This window comes from Sphaeramia orbicularis, chromosome 2 (genome assembly GCF_902148855.1).
Source record: "Sphaeramia orbicularis chromosome 2, fSphaOr1.1, whole genome shotgun sequence".
In the NCBI taxonomy this organism is placed as follows: Eukaryota; Metazoa; Chordata; class Actinopteri; order Kurtiformes; family Apogonidae; genus Sphaeramia; species Sphaeramia orbicularis.
Window position 1 is genome coordinate 6,873,510 of NC_043958.1, and position 17,772 is coordinate 6,891,281.

At 37.5% G+C, this 17,772-nt stretch overlaps 1 protein-coding gene across 1 annotated transcript in view; it reads right to left on the minus strand.

Annotated features, from left to right (window-relative positions):
* The window catches only part of LOC115430742 (collagen alpha-1(XVIII) chain-like), a 64,678-nt gene extending 47,139 nt beyond the window's left edge, over positions 1-17,539 (minus strand). Inside the window, exon 1 of the mRNA XM_030150935.1 lies at positions 16,956-17,539. Coding sequence (XP_030006795.1) covers positions 16,956-17,307 — 352 coding nt within the window. The 5' untranslated portion in view covers positions 17,308-17,539. The remainder of the gene's footprint in view (positions 1-16,955) is intronic.
* Between the last annotated feature and the right edge of the window lie 233 nt (positions 17,540-17,772).

The following is a 17,772-nucleotide window of genomic DNA, read 5'->3' on the forward strand; positions in this document are numbered from 1 at the left end:
TTTTACAGCGTTCTCCAGAGGGTCGCCTGTCATCACAGATTCATGAGTGAAACTGACCAGAAAGTCAGAACGTACTATCAGTGCATTAAAGGGTCACAGAGGTCAGTGGAGGTGGGGGTTTCCCAACGTTTCTAAAATGATGTTTAAGTAACAGTGCATCCTGTTAAGTTTTCTAAGTGTTTAGTTGAAGAGGGAAGGGAAAACGGTGACTCGGAGAAACAGCAGCTGAGTCCACGTGAAAGATGCCCACAAGACAGAATCTGAACCTGATCCTGATGGTAGATGGACCGTAAACATCACTTTTTATTGGACCAGACAAATATAAATCAGGAAACCAGTCAGAAGAAGACATTTTCAGCTGCAGTTTCTGTTACATAACAGTAAATCTAACTAAAGGCAGTTGTTTCTCACATTTCCTCATGTAAGGAAACAACTTCATGTTGAAATGATTAGTTTATTGGCAACCATTAAAGCTACATGAATAATTTAGTAATTTATTTTAAGAAAAAACAGAACATTCTCTTGTTTGAGCTTTCCAAAATGTGATGATTTATGGTGTAGGCTTAAAAAATATATCTAAAGACTTACTCTTCCAGACTAATTGATTTCACTGCTGGTTTTTTTTGTTTTGTTTTTTTAGAAACTACTTACTTGAGACATTGAATATGAAAAATCATACATACTTTAATCAAATAAATTGGAAAACAAATAACAAAAGTACTGGTTAGCTGATGTTTTGTATATGATAAAGTCTTATTATACGCATAAATATATTGGTTTATGTACATTTAATCAACAGATTTATTACTGCTGCAGTACAAAGAACCTGTAAAGTGTATTGTAATGTACAGACAGTGTTTTGAAGTTGAACTGGTCAGCATTTATTCTTTATTAGTGACTCAAAAATGTGTCACTACTTTTATTCTAGAAGCATCTTACTTGTAGACCAGTGTTTCCAGCTTATACTTTAGGATTACAGCAGGGAATTTTCTAAAGAATGGGGCATAAACTGCACCCAGTCTCTCAAAATAAAAGCAATTACATACCAAGATATAAAAGAAAAGAACATAGCCATCATGACCCGGTAGTTTTTGGAATTTTTAAGTCTCAACTCTGGCATTTTGGCCATTCCCATCTTGGGTTTTCAGAGCCAGTTGCGACTATATTTGTCCAAATGGGTGGAGCCAAACTAATGCTACCGCTAACTTCAGCTACTGAAAACACCGACCACACTGCTAAGCGATGATAAGGTGTATCAAACAATACAACTGACTTTGAGTTAAGTAAGAAAGAATTAGTGCTAGCTGGACTAATTTGCATGCAACACTAAATTAATGCTAATATTTACTATCATAGCCACATTATGCTAACATACTGTGTAGACTATTGCAACTAAGCACTGGTAAACCTCATGAAATGTTACTAAATAGGAAAATCTGTTGACAATCTTGAAAATACAAGTTTTTTCTTTTTTTTTTAAACAAATGTCTCAGCAGGTGAATATCCGGGGTGTATTATATAAAATTAACCCACATACTGCAATCATGAATTAGTAAATTAGCTACAGAAGACAGGAAACCAGTATCAGGCCATAAAAAACTTTTCTGCTGTAAAGTTGGACATTTTAACCTTTGGGTCTATGGGGGTTGACTCACTTTTGGAAGAATAATACAGCACTGAATTTATCCCCACAGCAGAGCATTTAAACATCAATATAGCCTCATGTTTTTGACATTTGTTGTTACATTGCTGACCTACCTGTTGAGAGGGCAGTCTGCTTTTCAGAGTTATTTATGACATAACCAGCCCCTACTTCCAACACATCTGCACTGACCAACACTAAACTGGCAGGGGATAATCCCAAACACATGTTCCAAAACACAAATACAAGTACTCAAAGTCCCTGTGCCATGAATGCTCAGTGTTCTGTTATGTTGACTTGCTCAGCAGCCACAGCTTAACATGGATCCTTTGGGATTTTTGTCCAGTTGGTGCTGGAGCAGGGCATGCAGGGTGGTCAGCTTCCCATTGAGGGCACCTGCTATTGGTTAATCTCACAGTGACACAGCTGCTGCAGCTGCCGCCGCACAACTTGGTTGGGTCAAATTCAGCATGCAATCAATGTCTGAGATGAAAAATGACCATACAGTCCTCTGCGCTGATATGTGAATTTGTTTGTGACTTTGAGAACATTCTCTTGGTTTATTTTTAAATATTCACATCTGGAAGCGCTACAACCACAGCTCCACTGAACAGACCATTAAACCAGTAAATGCTGAGCCTTATTGTCAGGTCGGCCAACTATTCTTCCAAACCAGTAACAGTGTGGTTAAATGACTATTGTGTAGCATTTGAAGCAATTACTTTTCAAATGTGTTTATCAGAGTTGTAATCTTGCAACCTTAGACCTACTCTTCCTATGTGGACTTGTGGATATAGCAAAAGCAAAAACCAGAAAGACTATACTTCTACCATTCAGGAATTATTTTTCATACTTGGGTCTATTTTTCATGTATTTTATAGGAATTTATACTGGAAAATGAGTAAAATCAGAAACATGATCACAACACTATATGAGACAAGTGGTGGTAAACACTGTATTATTTAAAGGCAAGTATTATTGTTCATTTACCGTGCATTACAGTGTAAACAGACCTGTTATTTCCACATTAAGGAATAAATTAAAACTAAGACAACCACAGGATGGTCACCCATTTTCGTGATAACACAGAAACTACAGTAAATTTAGGCTCCTCTCATACATAACATGACTATGCATCTCCTAACATGTCTCATATGCATCATTTCCATTTGTAAAAACCACATGCATTGCATTTTTTTCAAATCTCTGGGAGAAATTAATAGAAGAGATCAGACCAATACAGTCTGGGTGTAGTTCTTGGAGTGTTCCAGCAAAACTAAATAGCTCAAGAAGCTTAATGCACAGTAGCATCGAGTGTTTGTAGGTGGAGGTTTAATATGGACAAGTGAAACAGTGAGAAACAAGAAACAAGTGAAGTAGGTTTGACAAAATATAGACATGGACACTTACAAAACATGCAAAAATGTAAAAAAACAAGGACATATTTCTGTCAGCTATCAACTCATGATAGTTCAATTACAGCCATCTATCTGATACAGAGTGGGTGGAGGGGGTTGGAGCCAGGCGTAATCTGCCAGAGCAAATGAAACATGAGCTCTAGGATTTGTCAGGTTCCCAGGGTAGTAGCTCAGACCACCTTCCAATGTGGTCTAAGTGGCGGAATCGTAAAGTGCCCCCCACCAACGCCTGTACAAATTTAAAATATCATGATGCACAGGGTCAGGTCCAAACAGTTTTGAACATGACGTTTTTTTTAGCCTTTAGCTCTGATTGTGAAACCTGGATACAAATATTTGCACTATTTCTGCCATAAAAAGTTAGAAGAAGGCTACGTTCAGACAGCAGGTCTTAATGCACAATTCAGATTTTTTGGTGAAATCCGATTTTTTTTATGTGCTCGTTCATATTGCATATTAAATACGACTTCTATCAGTTTTGAAAATGAACTGAATATGATCCTGAAGTGACCCGCATGGGCAGAAGAGGTCCTGATTGTAACACGTGACCACGCAGACACGCACTGTGTTTACAGAAGTATGCATGTTCTTCCCGCCACTCCCCCTCTCCTGGGACGCAGAATTGTGACGTTTGTCGCATTGCAATGACATAAAGGTCGGATAAATGCGACCTGGCTGCTCAGACTGAAGTCACATTGCAAAATATCAGATACGTATCGGATTTAGTACCACATATGAACGTGGCCTGGGTTGGATTTGAAAAAAATCGGATTTGTGCTGTTCAAACTGTCTTTAGCAGATCAGATACAGGTCACATATGGGCAAAAAAATCAGATTTGTCTGCAGTCTGAACATAGTGGACAAGTGGGGTCTGCTGCTTATACTGTTGGAAAATCAGGTCTGAATCTACTTGTTTTCTCTAATAGGCACTGGATTGTGTGAAACCAGAGTTTGCTTCCTGTCAAATTCTTCAGCCTCATATTAAAATAAAGCAAAGATAAGCAGACTAAGGAACAGTTTTTATCCACAGACCATCAGGCTATTGAACCACTGACTAACTGCAACTCACATTTGGACATATTACTGCATATCTGCACAACAACATTAAAAATACTTGCACTCAATGCCCTACCACTGTGACAAAATTTTGTATCTTCCACAATCCATCTTTAATTTTTTGCACCTGAGTACTTGTTTTATTTTATTTTACCTATTTATATTTCCTTGCTTAGTTTCCAGTTTATTTCATTTATTTCCTTTTAGTTTAAATTGTTTTAATTATAGTTTATTTCTTTTAATTCATCATAGTTTACTTTAATTTTTTACATTAGTCGTGTGGAGGAAACTCGCAAAGTAAGAATTTCATTGCTTAGTATTGCTGTGTATCTTCTGTTCTAAAAGGGAAGTGGATTCTGTGTGAGTGTGTTTGTGTGTGTGTGTGTGTGTGTGTCTCGAGCATCACACAAAATCCGGAAAGAGCTGACTGCTGCTGTTTGGCATACTTACGTATTTTTGGTCAAGAAAGACACTAGCGAAAACAGCAAGTTGATAGGACCAATATTTGAAGTAATATTAATAATTTTGGAATACAACAGCCTTACAATCATGCCGAATACTTTGGCGGTGACTGCTGGACAAATGCGGTACAGCATGCATGAATACACAACAAATATAGAGGCTGATTTTAAAAACAGCCCCCCTTTTCACATCCCACCCTCTGTATTGGCAATGATGAAGTCCAGCATATCATCAGTACCAGTTGTAATCTATTACATCAACTAAATAGAGTCACAGAAAAACGTATAAGACCACCCTTGTTTTCTCCAATTTCTTGTTCATTTTAATGCCTGGTACAACTAAAGGTACATTTATTTGGACAAATATAATGATAACAACAAAAATAGCTCATAGTAGTTTAATTTCAGAGCTGATATCTATTCATTTTCCATGTTTTCTTGATAATAACCAAAATCACTCCAGTTTTTACATCAATAGATATGACATTGTACTGCCTAAAACAATGCATTTAGGCATTCCATGTTTTCTTTTCTGTCTGTTTTAGTCGCATGATACACACAGGAGTTAGTACTTGATTGCATAACCATTGTATCTGATGGCTTTTGATGGTCTAATAATTTTTTTAATAGCTGTATGTAAAATAATAACTATCACATTTCAAACAGTTGTAATAGAAATACATCAACTATCATATGTAAATAATAAGTATCATAGTTATCAAAGGACCAGCAGATATCCGCATTTGAAGAAATATCTCTAATGGAAAAATTAACACACAGACTGAGACTGCAAGAACCACAACTGGATAAAAAGTGGAATAAATGGACTATATTTACACAAAATCAATAGACTGTCTGTTGCTACCCGGGCTCATTGTTTTCTTTTGTACTTATTTGTGCTCTCGTTTGTCTGTTTTTTGTTTTGTTTTGTTTTGTTTTTTTTTTGGGGGGGGGGGGTTTCTTTTGTTTGTCTTTGTCTTTTTTTGGTTACTGTTACAATTCTACATAAAACTCAAAAAAGATTTAAGTTACAAAAAATAAAAAAATTAAATATCATGGTTAACCAATTAATTTTTATGTCAGTACCTATAAAACATCTTTTCTCCTCAGCATAAAAACTACCACATCTAGAACTTGTGATTCCCCACAGGTCAACGCACTAGTATGACAATAAACTTCTTCAATCTTGAAAACAGGAAGTCTTTACCAAACTTCTGCCCCAAAGTTGCAAACACAGTAAAGACTATGAACAACTACCCCCAACACCAACACTGGCCATAAAAAAACCCCTTCATCTTCTCAGCTGTAAGTCAGTGATCAGCTGTTCCTTTAGTCTCGCTGTTATCCACTGAACAGATGGACGCTGGCATAACATGCAAACGTGGGAACTCTGCACCTGACACTGTGGTTCTGTTTCTCCACGCTCACAGGCTCTATTGTATGGAACATACAGCCCTGAAGGCACTGCCAAATAAAAATGAGCTCATGTATTCTGTTCCACAGGATTATTGTGGTGCCATGCCTGTACTTTCCAACACTCAAGAAATTCAATGGTTGTTTGACTGTGTGAAAAAAGGATGTTGCCACTAAGGAAGGACAGACAGACAGACCGACAGACAGACAGACAGATGGACAGACTGAGGCACGGGAAGGAAATGCGTGTCAGATGTCCATGGGAAAGTGGTCCATGAGGGACTCCGAAAGGGATAAAGCCCATAGACGGGATCAGTCCCAAAAGCCTGCACTGATACAACATGCCAGCTAAAACATACTGAAATGTCATTGTGGGACTAATTGACTGCTGCAGTGTCAATGCCCCCCCCCCCCAAGGGGAAAAGGGAGACTAAGAAACATAAGGAAGGAAAATCTGCACTGAAATGATCAAACACTTTCCAATTTTGCAAGTCATAGTCTAGAGCAGTTGGATTTAATAATAATAATAATAACTTTATTTGTATAGCACCTTTAAAAACAAAGTTTACAAAGTGCTTTGACAGAGAGCACAACAGCAGGATACACGAAGCAACTAAAAACACTAAAACAGAAGCAACACAATTAGAGAGATGTATGAACAAGCTGATTATCAAACAGGATCAAATTTAAAAATTGAAATTAAAAATTAAGGTTAAAAAGGGGACAGATATCACATAAAAGCAAGTCGATAAAAATGTGTTTTAAGAAGTGATTGAAAAGATGTTACTGATTCCGCAAGCCTTATCTCCTCGGGCAGGCCATTCCAAAGTCGAGGGGCCCTGATGGAAAATGCCCGGTCACCTTTTGATTTAAGCCTCGACTTTGGAACAGCCAGGAGCCCTCTGCCCCCCTGAGGATCTAAGGCTGCGTGCTGGCTAGTAGTCAACTAGCATTTCTTCTATATAACTTGGGGCCAGGCCCATTCGAGCTTTAAAAGTGATCAGTAAAATCTTAAAATCAATTCTAAAACATACAGGGAGCCAGTGGAGGGATGCAAGGATAGGAGTGATATGATGTTGTCTGCTAAAACCAGTGAGACAGACCCTTCACATGGATTTGGTAATTACATCTATCAGTCTATGATATCCCCAGTACTTAAACTCCTATGAGTGACAACAACTTCCTTTCACGGGGTAGATTATAAACAATCCAAAAACAGAAACCACAGACAGGGGTAGAATTTTTCTTTCCCGACAGACCAATTTAATTACGTTATGCTAAAAGCTAACTATGATATTTTGACTCAAAGTGGCACAAAGCTACCAAACACTGACACTTTAATTAAATAAACTCTGTGATGTGACAATATGCAAAATGCAACAAGAACATACAGGTAGAGTCAAAGCCAAAAATGTTTTGAGAAGCCGATTCTAAACCCTAAACCAATCCTATGGGTATGATGTGTAGCAACCGATAACACAACAATGGTCAATAATGTAATATCTTTCAGTTACATAATACTTTTGGTCATTTTAAGTGTAATACAGCCAATAATGTGGTAAAATATTGGAGACATAATTACGGAGATACTGTGTTGCATAGCACGTATCCTTAATGAAAAAATACAAAGACTAGTTCATCCACTATATCTATGTTTGATGAGCAAACTGCATTAAATCTGCAAAAAAAATGCACTCCTATTTATGTACTGGTACATTATTGGCTGCAGTTGCTACATTTTCAAAGGATTTTTTTAATGCTACGTCAATAATAATAATAACATATTACATTATTGACTTTATTACACTTAAAATGGTCATAATTGTTATGCATCATATATTTAAAGCCTAGATGTTCCAGCTAATCCAAATAAAGTGGTGTTTCATCCAAAGGTTTTGAAGATCTGAAACTGTGAAATAACTAGATAATAAAAAAAGAAAGAAAAAAGAAACATGGAAAATAATTATACAAACTAATATGGAACTAAAAAAGCTGTTACAAACTGTACCTTTACTTAATAGGTATGATACAGAGATAGAAGATTACTACACTTACACTACAAATATGAAATAAAAATACTACAGGAAGGATTAAGTACAAAACTGAATTATTCAATAAAACTTTCTTGGGTAATAATAATAATGGATACAATAGCATCTTTAAAATGTTTATGTATTTGCGATGAATGCTAATGCTTACAGGACACTTTCAGCCAAAAGGTTCATGAAATATTGAGGAAAAAAGGGGAAAAAAAGAGGTTTTCAGATATGAAGATATATATATGTATCAGTACTTTTTATGCCAGATCAAATACCTTAACTTAGATCTGATGACTAATAATAAATGGATGCTATGTAGAATCAACATCTTGTGCAACAAAGTGAAATATAGTGGTGACATGAATAACTCTACAAACTATTTCCATGTTGCAAATGATCCTTTTTTTTTTTTGGATGCAAATTTAATCCCAGTCCAGTGGAAAAATACACTTTTTGAAGCTTAGGAAGCAGATACTAATATTAAAGTTTGCCTCAGAGGGCCAAACTTCACATTTACAACCAAGAAAATCCATGAGAAAAACAAGGAAAACTTTTGAACTCTGAGTTGGAATGGAAGGAACTTAACCCTTAAAGACCCAAACATCCACCACTGACCAAAACCATCTACGATTGTAAACTGTTTAATACCTGTAGATCCACTAATCCTACCAATACATGTAAATAATGTGCATAAAATACAGTTTGTCATCGTTTCATATTCATCAGATGTGACCCATTTGGATGTTCAGAGGCTTCGTAGTTACCATGGAAACACCGTCCTCTTCTACAACATTAATTCACCAATAAAACCCATGGAGTTGGATCAGTGACAGTGGATGAATACACTTGTTTGTACATTTAGTTATTGATATCTTAGCTGAAAAAGTACATTTTTCATCAGTTTCTTCTGTTTTTGAAATAATAACCTTCAAATTTAATCTGAGCTTTTATGAACATCTACATGATCAGTGAATTAAATATAGAGAAATATATGATTTTCACTTTAAAAAAACGCAAAACAGAGCATATAATTTATAATAAATGGTGATAAATCACTAAAGAAAGGTTAAATCTAAAGAAAAGTAGCACTGGGTCTTTATGGGTTAAACCTTGAATTAGTTTTAAGTTAAGCTCTTTTGTTCCTGACAAACCTAAATATCCTTTGCATAAAAGTGAAACCCCGTCATTCCTCCGTCTATAAATATACAAAAATATGTCCGACTTGTAAATGTGCTGCATTGCAAGTTAAGGTTTAAAGTCCAATACATCACTAACCTCCATCTGCAATCCTTTTATGGAAATGTAAATACTGCAATAATGGGTTCATATAATTATCTAACCATTGAAAATATTCATACAGTTTATTTTAGACGCAGGACTAGAGTGTGTTTGTTTCTCTACGTTTAAAGAAGAAAAAAAAAAGTACAAGGGTCTCTTTGGGGGAATGGGACCTTCAATATTTTGCAGAGTTGACTTTAAACACCTCACACATCAATAAGTGACCCCAGTCCCAATTAGAGCAGTAGGTTCAACCATTAACACCCCCAGCTGTAGTTCTGCCCCCCGGGACCAGACCAAACCAACTGGACTGTGTGGCTGAAACGCAGCAGTTAACACTTCAAACAGAGGCAAAGCAGCTGCAACAGCCTCAGCCTCAAACTTTAATCCATGTTTGAATAAGCTGAGAGTCAGTTAAAGTTGACTGATGGCGGTTCTTTGAGTGTATATGACATCAGGGGGATTTGTTTTGGTCTCTTCAAGCTTTAGTCAGAGGACGCAGATTTGGAATAATTAGGTTTTTTTGGCCACAGTCCAATTGAAATAAGGTACATTTGCACTTTGTGAAGAATTTAGTTGGTGTTGAGAGACGAGAGCTGCAAAAGTTTGGAAGTACTTAGTATCTATAGTAGGGGTGTCAAAAATACAGCCCGCCAAAGGTTCCAATACGGCCCACAGGATGAATTTGCAAAATGGAAAAATGACACTGAAGATATTAACAGTGAAGGGTATCAAACTGCATTATGAAAATATTTACATTTACAAGCTATTTGAACAATAGAATGTGAATAATGTTCACAAAAGTTGAGGGAGTGAAGTGCAATACAGAATGTGCAATAATAGGTGAAATAGTGACCCCTCCGTCGTGCAATATTTTTTTACCTTCACTAACTTATTTATTTTAGTGCAGTTTTTAATATTTTATTATATATATGGGTTGTTTTTAGTTGGTGTTTTAAAATTTTTTTCTGTGTTTTATTTCATGCTGTGCATTTTGCAATTTCATTCTGTAACAGCATCTGGGATGTTTTTATTGAATGATAATTAATAAATCTGAATCTGAAATGATGTAACATACACATAGGATGAATTTACAAAATGGAAAAAGTACACTAAAGATATTAACTGTCAAGGGTGTCAGATTGCATTATGAAAATATTTACATTTATAAGCTACTCTAACAATAAAATGTGAATAATGTTAAACACTGTAACGTACACATACAGATGCCATATTACACCATAAAGACCAAAGTTACTAATTAAGTTTAATTTTCACTCTCTTTATATTTTCACACAGTTGGAGGTGTTTAGATAATGCTTTCCATTCAACAGAAAGGAAATGAAAGACTTATCTAAGGGGGGGTCAAACATATGGCCCGGGGGCCAAAACCGGCCGGCCAAACGGTCCAATTTGGCCCACAGGATGAATTTACAAAATGGAAAAATGACACTAAAGACATTAACAGTCAAGGGTGTCAACCTGCATTATAAAAATATTTACATTTACAAACTATTCTAACAATAAAATGTGAATAATCTAAAATGATGTAACGTACACATACAGATGCCATATTACACTATAAAGACTAAAGTCACTAATTAAGTTTCATTTTCACTCTTTTTATCTTCACACAGTTGAGGATGTTTAAATAAGGCAATAATAATGAAAGAGAATGAAAGACTAATCTAGGGGTGTCAAATATATGGCCCGGGGGCCAAAACCGGCCCGCCAAAGTTTCTCTGACAAGAGCGTCACGTCTGTCATATCTGTGATTGGTTTACTCGGCACCTCTTAGTCCCGCCCTCATATTTGGATTCAAGCCCCGCGATGGACTCTTTGCACAGCCCCACTACTTCCTGAACTTCAGGTGGGTCCTTTATTTCCTGTCTTTCATGATTGGACACACGGATTAATCCAAGTGTGCCTAATTAATCAGTAGTCACAACAAGAAATAGCAAACACATGACTGATGACGGATGACTGGCCAGGCCAGTATGTAACTCAAAAGTAATACAGGAGTCATGTAACAAATAATCTGTAATAAATTACAGTTTGGAAGTAACTTGCACAACACTGATAAAATATATAATTACCTCCACCAAGTGTAATGGGGTCTGTCAGTCTGTCTGTCAGCAAGATAACTCAAAAAGTTATGGACAGATTTCCATGAAATTCTCAGGAAATGTTGATACTGGCACAAGGAACAACTGATTAAATTTTGGTGGTGATTGGGGGGGACAGGGATGGGGGGTGGGGGATTTTTTGTTTGTTCATCTGTCTGTTAGCAAGATAGCTCAAAAAGTTATGGACGGATTTGGATGAAATTTTCAGGAAATGTTGATACCGGCACAAGGAACAAATGATTAAGTTTTGGTGGTGTTGGGGGGGGGGCTGATCTGCCTTGGCGGAAGTCTGCGCTCTCTGAGTGCTTTTCTAGTCTGTGATTGGTTTACTCGGCACCTGTTAGTCCCGCCTTCTTATTTGGATTCAAGCCCCGTGATTCCAGGTGGATTTCTCTTTGGCTGGCCAGGCTAGTATGTAAACTCAAAGTAATACAGGTGTCATGTGACAAGTAATTTGTAATGTATTACAGTTTGGAAGTAACTTGCCCCACACTGATAAATGGGTCCAAAATGAACCTTCAAACATGTAAATAAATGTCATGAAGGGCGTCCTGTGTGAAGGGCTTGTCCTTAAACAGTGGGTAATTCCCTGCCTGCATAGAGGCTTCTTTCTGATTCTGTCCCACTCCGTCTCTGCTCATCCTTTAATGCTCGGCTGAACACTTAATTGCCACCCGTCAAGTGTTACTGGTTTTGGAGGGTGGGCGGCTGGCTGTGCCCTTTGACCCCTGGCAGAGACGCTGGGCCGCCCCGTCTCATCCCAGCCACAAGGCTCTCTTGTTATTGGCCCGGACACTGCTGCCCTTTTCCCCCGAACCGAGGACACAGTCGCTACACTCTTCACTCGGACCGGGCCATTTTCCCACCCACCGCCACTATCATAAATGCCAACCGCAGCCCCCCCCTCCTGTTCCCACCCCCACCACAGATGGGCCAATTGTTTCCCTCGCTGTGTCTCTGGATGCTGAAACACCAGTCGGCTCTAAATCCACACAAAATTCCAAGGCTGCAGATCAGAAACGGCGAAAGCATGATGGGGAGCAGATAACCCGGAATGGAAAGGCACGGCCGGCATGCAAGTGTAGGATGTGACGGCGCTGATTAGAACCCGATTGGACTGATCCTGCATGTGACAAACGACCAACTATCCTGTCCAACCAAGATAATCCACTGTCAACAGTTTATCATAGTATGAAACATTGCAGTGGAAATGCGTGCGTACCATATGTGCTACCTCCCGATAAATTCTTCAAGTTCAGAAAAAAGATGATCCCCTGATAAGAAAATGGATAAAAGTTCCCTCATGGTAATAAATACTTGACGTACAAATCGCTTCATGCCTCCTATCTCCCTGCCTTTCCCTTCTGTCTGTGTTATGGGATGAGCCTACGCAGAAATTATGGAAATTCATGCCCAGTAAATTCCGTTTAATGACAGCGCGCCAGAATTTCACAACATGAGGTCAAAAGTTGAAGGTAAATTGAGTCAGTGTCATTAAGTTTTGATCATTTATCATCCAAAATCCACATATTCATTATTCCTGTACAAGTATAGATTCTTTTAACGTCACTGTCATGTTTTGTCTTTTACATTGTTTTTGTTGTTGGGTGTTTGACATCATTTTTACCTCGGTTTACATCATTTTTTTCATGTTACATCATTTGTCATGTTCCTCATGTTCCTCATATACTGCTGTTGTCCTGTTATAAAGTTCAAATTGTTTTGTCTTGTTGCATATTTTGTGTAATTTTTGTCATGTTTTACAATATTTCCATGATGTTACGTTGTTTTTGTAATGCTACTTCTTTACATAATTTTCAGCATGTTATTTTTTGTTGTCAAGTAACGTCTTTTTCATAATTTTCATCATGTAATGTTACTTTTGTCAAGTAAAATTTTTAACATCGTTTTTGTCTTCTTATGTCTTTTTCATTATTTTCATCATGTTTTCATCATGTTATGTCTTTTTCATCGTTTTTTTATTATGTTGGTTTTGTTATGTTACATCTTTTACATCATTTTCATCACATTTTTTTTGTCATGTTACGTCTTTTTCATCATTTTTGTCATGTTTTTGTTGTGTTATGTTTTTTTTTTTGTACATTTTTTCATTATGTTATATTAATTTTGTCAAGTTACATTTTTAACATTGTTTTTGTCATGTTGTGTCTTTTTCATAATTTTGTCAGATTTTCATCATGTTACATGTCATGTTACTTTTACATCGTTTTTTATTATGTTGGTTTTATTTTGTTACATCTTTTACATCGTATTCATCATGTTATTTTTTGGTCATGTTATGTCTTTTTCATTATTTTTGTCATGTTTTTGTCGTGTTATGTCTTTTACATTTTTTCATCATGTTATGTTGTTTTTGTTCTTACATCTTTTTCATAATTTTCATCATGTGATGTCACTTTGGTCAAGTCAAATTTTTAACACTGTTTTTGTCTTATGTCTTTTTCAGTATTTTCATCATGTTTTCATCATGTTACATCTTTTTTTATTGTTATGTTGGTTTTGTTTTATTACATCTTTTACATAATTTTCATCATGTTATTTTTTGTTATATTATGTCTTTTTCATTATTTTTGTCAAGTTTTTGTCATATAACATCTTCAACATTTTTTCATCATGTTTTGTTTTCATTATGTTACCTTTTTTTTGTAATTTTCATCATGTTATGTTACTTTTGTCAAGTCAAATTTTTAACATTGTTTTTGTCATGTTGTCTTTCATTATTTTTGTCAGACTTTTGTCATCTTTTACATCATTTTTGTATTGTTATGTGACATCTTTCACATAGTTTTCATTCTATATTATTTTGTCTTGTTGTGTCTTTTACATCATTTTCATCATTTGGCATTTTTACACTATTCATCATCTTAATTCTTTTACAATGATTTCATCTAATTTTGTTGTTTTCATTATGTTACCATCTTTCATATCGTTTTTGTAGTGTTACGTCTGATATGTTCTTTTTGTCATATTAAATTGTCCTTACCATGTTAACTTTTTTTAATATAATTTTCCTAAATTTACATCTTTTACAGTGTTTTCATCATGTTAAATCTTTCGTACCATCTTCATTTTGTTTAATCTTTATTTATGTGTGCTGATAAATTGAAATGAAACTTAATTTTAAGAAGGTGCACAAACTCAACTTGACTCAAATGTATTAAAACTAAGTAATTAACCTGTTTTGAAAATATCAGGAGTAGAAAGTAAAGATATTTGGGTTAAAATGTGGGGATTAAAACTAAAAACTTCTCAGAAAAATAAATACAGACGCCCGAAAACTCTATGAAAGTACAATGATACAGCAGTACTAAATGTAGGAGTGGTTATGTAACAAATGTAACACACACTAGTATCCCACACATATAACTGTCTCTGAGAGAGCCCCAATGTTTTACTCAGTGTGTGGTTTATGTCTGAGTTGAAAGGTCATCTAAACAACAACCCTACTTGGTTAAAGAATGGAACATAACAAAACTCAGCTCCTTAAGCCCCGGACATTTACATTAAATATTCCAGTGGGAAAGCATATGATTAGATAAATGTATAGTAATATAACTGAGGCAACATGCTGCAAAATTTATCAAACTTCTAGACACAGAGGAAGGAAAAAGGCCTCTGGAGGATTTTCAACCATAAGTGTGTCTAATCTAAACTGTGTACATTATGCTTTTCTCATCCTTTTGTTGATATAAATGCACTTAAATACACAACAACTGGAAAAAATAGTCAGATTACTATTATTTGGTATAGCTTACAGACTGGGGAGGGTTTCAAAGAACCTGCAGTGTTGCTGTTGCTGACCATTGTTGACTGTAAAAACAGTGCAGATGCAATTTTGCACTCTGCAGCTGACAAGACAATCACAATAACATGACATGCAGCCCAGGACAGTGACGGAATCTCAGTTGTGCACCATGCATTTGCACTAAACAACCTTCATTGGACATGTGCAGCAGACACACAGTGACTTTTTTCTTTTCTTTTCTTTTTTTTTTTTTTTGCATGTTTCAACCTCTGAAAAGCACATGGTTGTATTACTGGCTAATATTACATGGCATAACAAGAACCTTCCAGGAATCCTCTTGTTTCCAGTGTACCTGCACAAACATGAAACTGTCTTACCCATTTATCACTGAGAAATTTTAATTGATAATAACAGAAGCTGATGTAACATTCGTTTTGATGGATTGCATCACTCAAGTTGCTGCACTTTTTTTTTTTAAACAGTCCTAGAATCAAAATACCAAGTGCTGCCTTGTAAGAGGAAAAACTTACATTATCAAAAATTGATAACGCTTTATTTTAAGGTGTTAGTGAATGTTATGTAATAGGTTATTATGATAGGAAAATACCTTTAGAAACACTTGCAACTTGTTAGCTACTTAATAATATCAATTAAAACCTTTATTCATTTAGGCCTTTATTTATGCTTTATTAGAATTAGATTAAAACACATACTTAATTATACACATAATATTATTGCATATATAGTTTTTTAAGTTAACTATTGTTTTGCAGCTGCTAGATTTAAAGCAAGAACAGTTCTTAAAAACCTTTTATCAAACACTTATTAAGAGTAAACAGTAGCTAAGGTTTTGCAGCTTCTTGAACTAGTATGAACGTTTTATTCAAATGTTAAGGGTTGAACTCTACTAAGGCCAACAGATGGATAAAACATGCAAAAATATTTAAAGTGGGCCAAAAAACAATGACAAGACACCATTTGAGCCCCGTGGACATGTCTTTTACATGTCTATGGATGGACACACACCCAGAACAACGCATAAACATGACAAAAAAAAAAATGACGTGACATCGGATTCAAAATGTATCACCACACGGGATACATTCTAACCCGCCGGGGTTACCTTTCCAGTTACTAACTGACAAGCATGGAGGATGGCCGGGCTCGTGCTCAGGATCGGGCAGGATGTGACACTCCACCGGGAGCCGCCCGATGTCCAGGGACGCCCAGCAGCTGTCCTGCAGCACATGGCAGAACCTGCGACAGGGCAGGTGTGGGGGAGAGACAGGTGAGGAGCACCTGGGCGCCAGCAGGAGGCAGAAGAACCACTCTGTGGCCTGGTGACACCCTGCCCTTTTGAGCCATGCCCACTCCTGTAGGACCGCCCCTACCTCCGCCACGGATGTGTGATTGAAAAAGTTGGGCAGCATGAAAAACCTTGGCCGTTTGCCAGAGCAGAGCGGCCAATCAGAGGGCACGGGGAGACAAGGTGGGTAAGAACCATTGGTGTGACTATCAGGGTAGGTTAGCGTGGAATTAAAATCAACCTCGTTAGTTGCACTGATGTTAGACAATTCACCTACAGTTAAAGCAGTGATATTACTTAGTAAGACCTTACCACTTTGAGGGTCTTTTGAATCCTTGACTGACTCTAGATCTGACCCAGGATCAGCCCTGGATCCTGACTCAGCAGCATCCCCTGAAACCATCCCACTCCCCCCCTCCACCCTCACCCCACTGAACCTGTCTGGATTACCCGTTGTGTTAGGGTTAGCGCTCTCCACCTCTGTCAGGCTTCCGTTAGTAGCAGTTCCATTGGTTGGGGTTGGGGTCGGGGTTATGGTCGGGGTTGGGGTCGGCGATGCATCCCACGCCGCGACAAACTTACGGATTCCACTGGCCACGTTGATGATTTCTTCCCCAACCCCAGACAAGTTGTCATCCTCCTCCTCCTCCTTTTTACCACCAGGTGTGACGGTGCCAGCTGTTGTTCCTTCTGCCATCGTGTTTGTCGGGGTCTCCGTGGTGGTTTCTGTATCTGTGACCCACCACCAGGCCTCCAGGCTCCCCACACAGAGAACCAGGAGAAGGATCTGGATCCTGGCCATGCCGCTCAGTCCTGCAGCAGCCGTCCAAGAGTCTCAGAGAGCTACCGAACGCCACACAGAGCTCTCACTGTTTCCCACCACGCCACCTGTTAACCAGCCGCTCAACAGTTAAATCCAAGCTGTGCAAGGGCCACTGAGCATCCACTGAATGGAAGCACAGACATAAAAATCTCACACTCAGAGACCCTCCCTCTGGAGTCCAAGTGTATGGCTGCTCCAAACTCCCTCATGAAAAGCACTTACATGGACAGGGGGAGACCCAACAGCGGAGGCAGGCTCTCCTATAGTGCTGATGGAAGCCATTGGTTACTCACATTTGCCACAACACACAGTAAAACTCCTCCCTTGTATGAGCTGATGAGTGGGTCCCCTAAGACCTTTTCTGCAGCTTGAAGGAAAACCAAGCATTACAAAATGCACGTGTTTGTATAACCACAGTGACAAACCCATCCTGCATAGAAATAA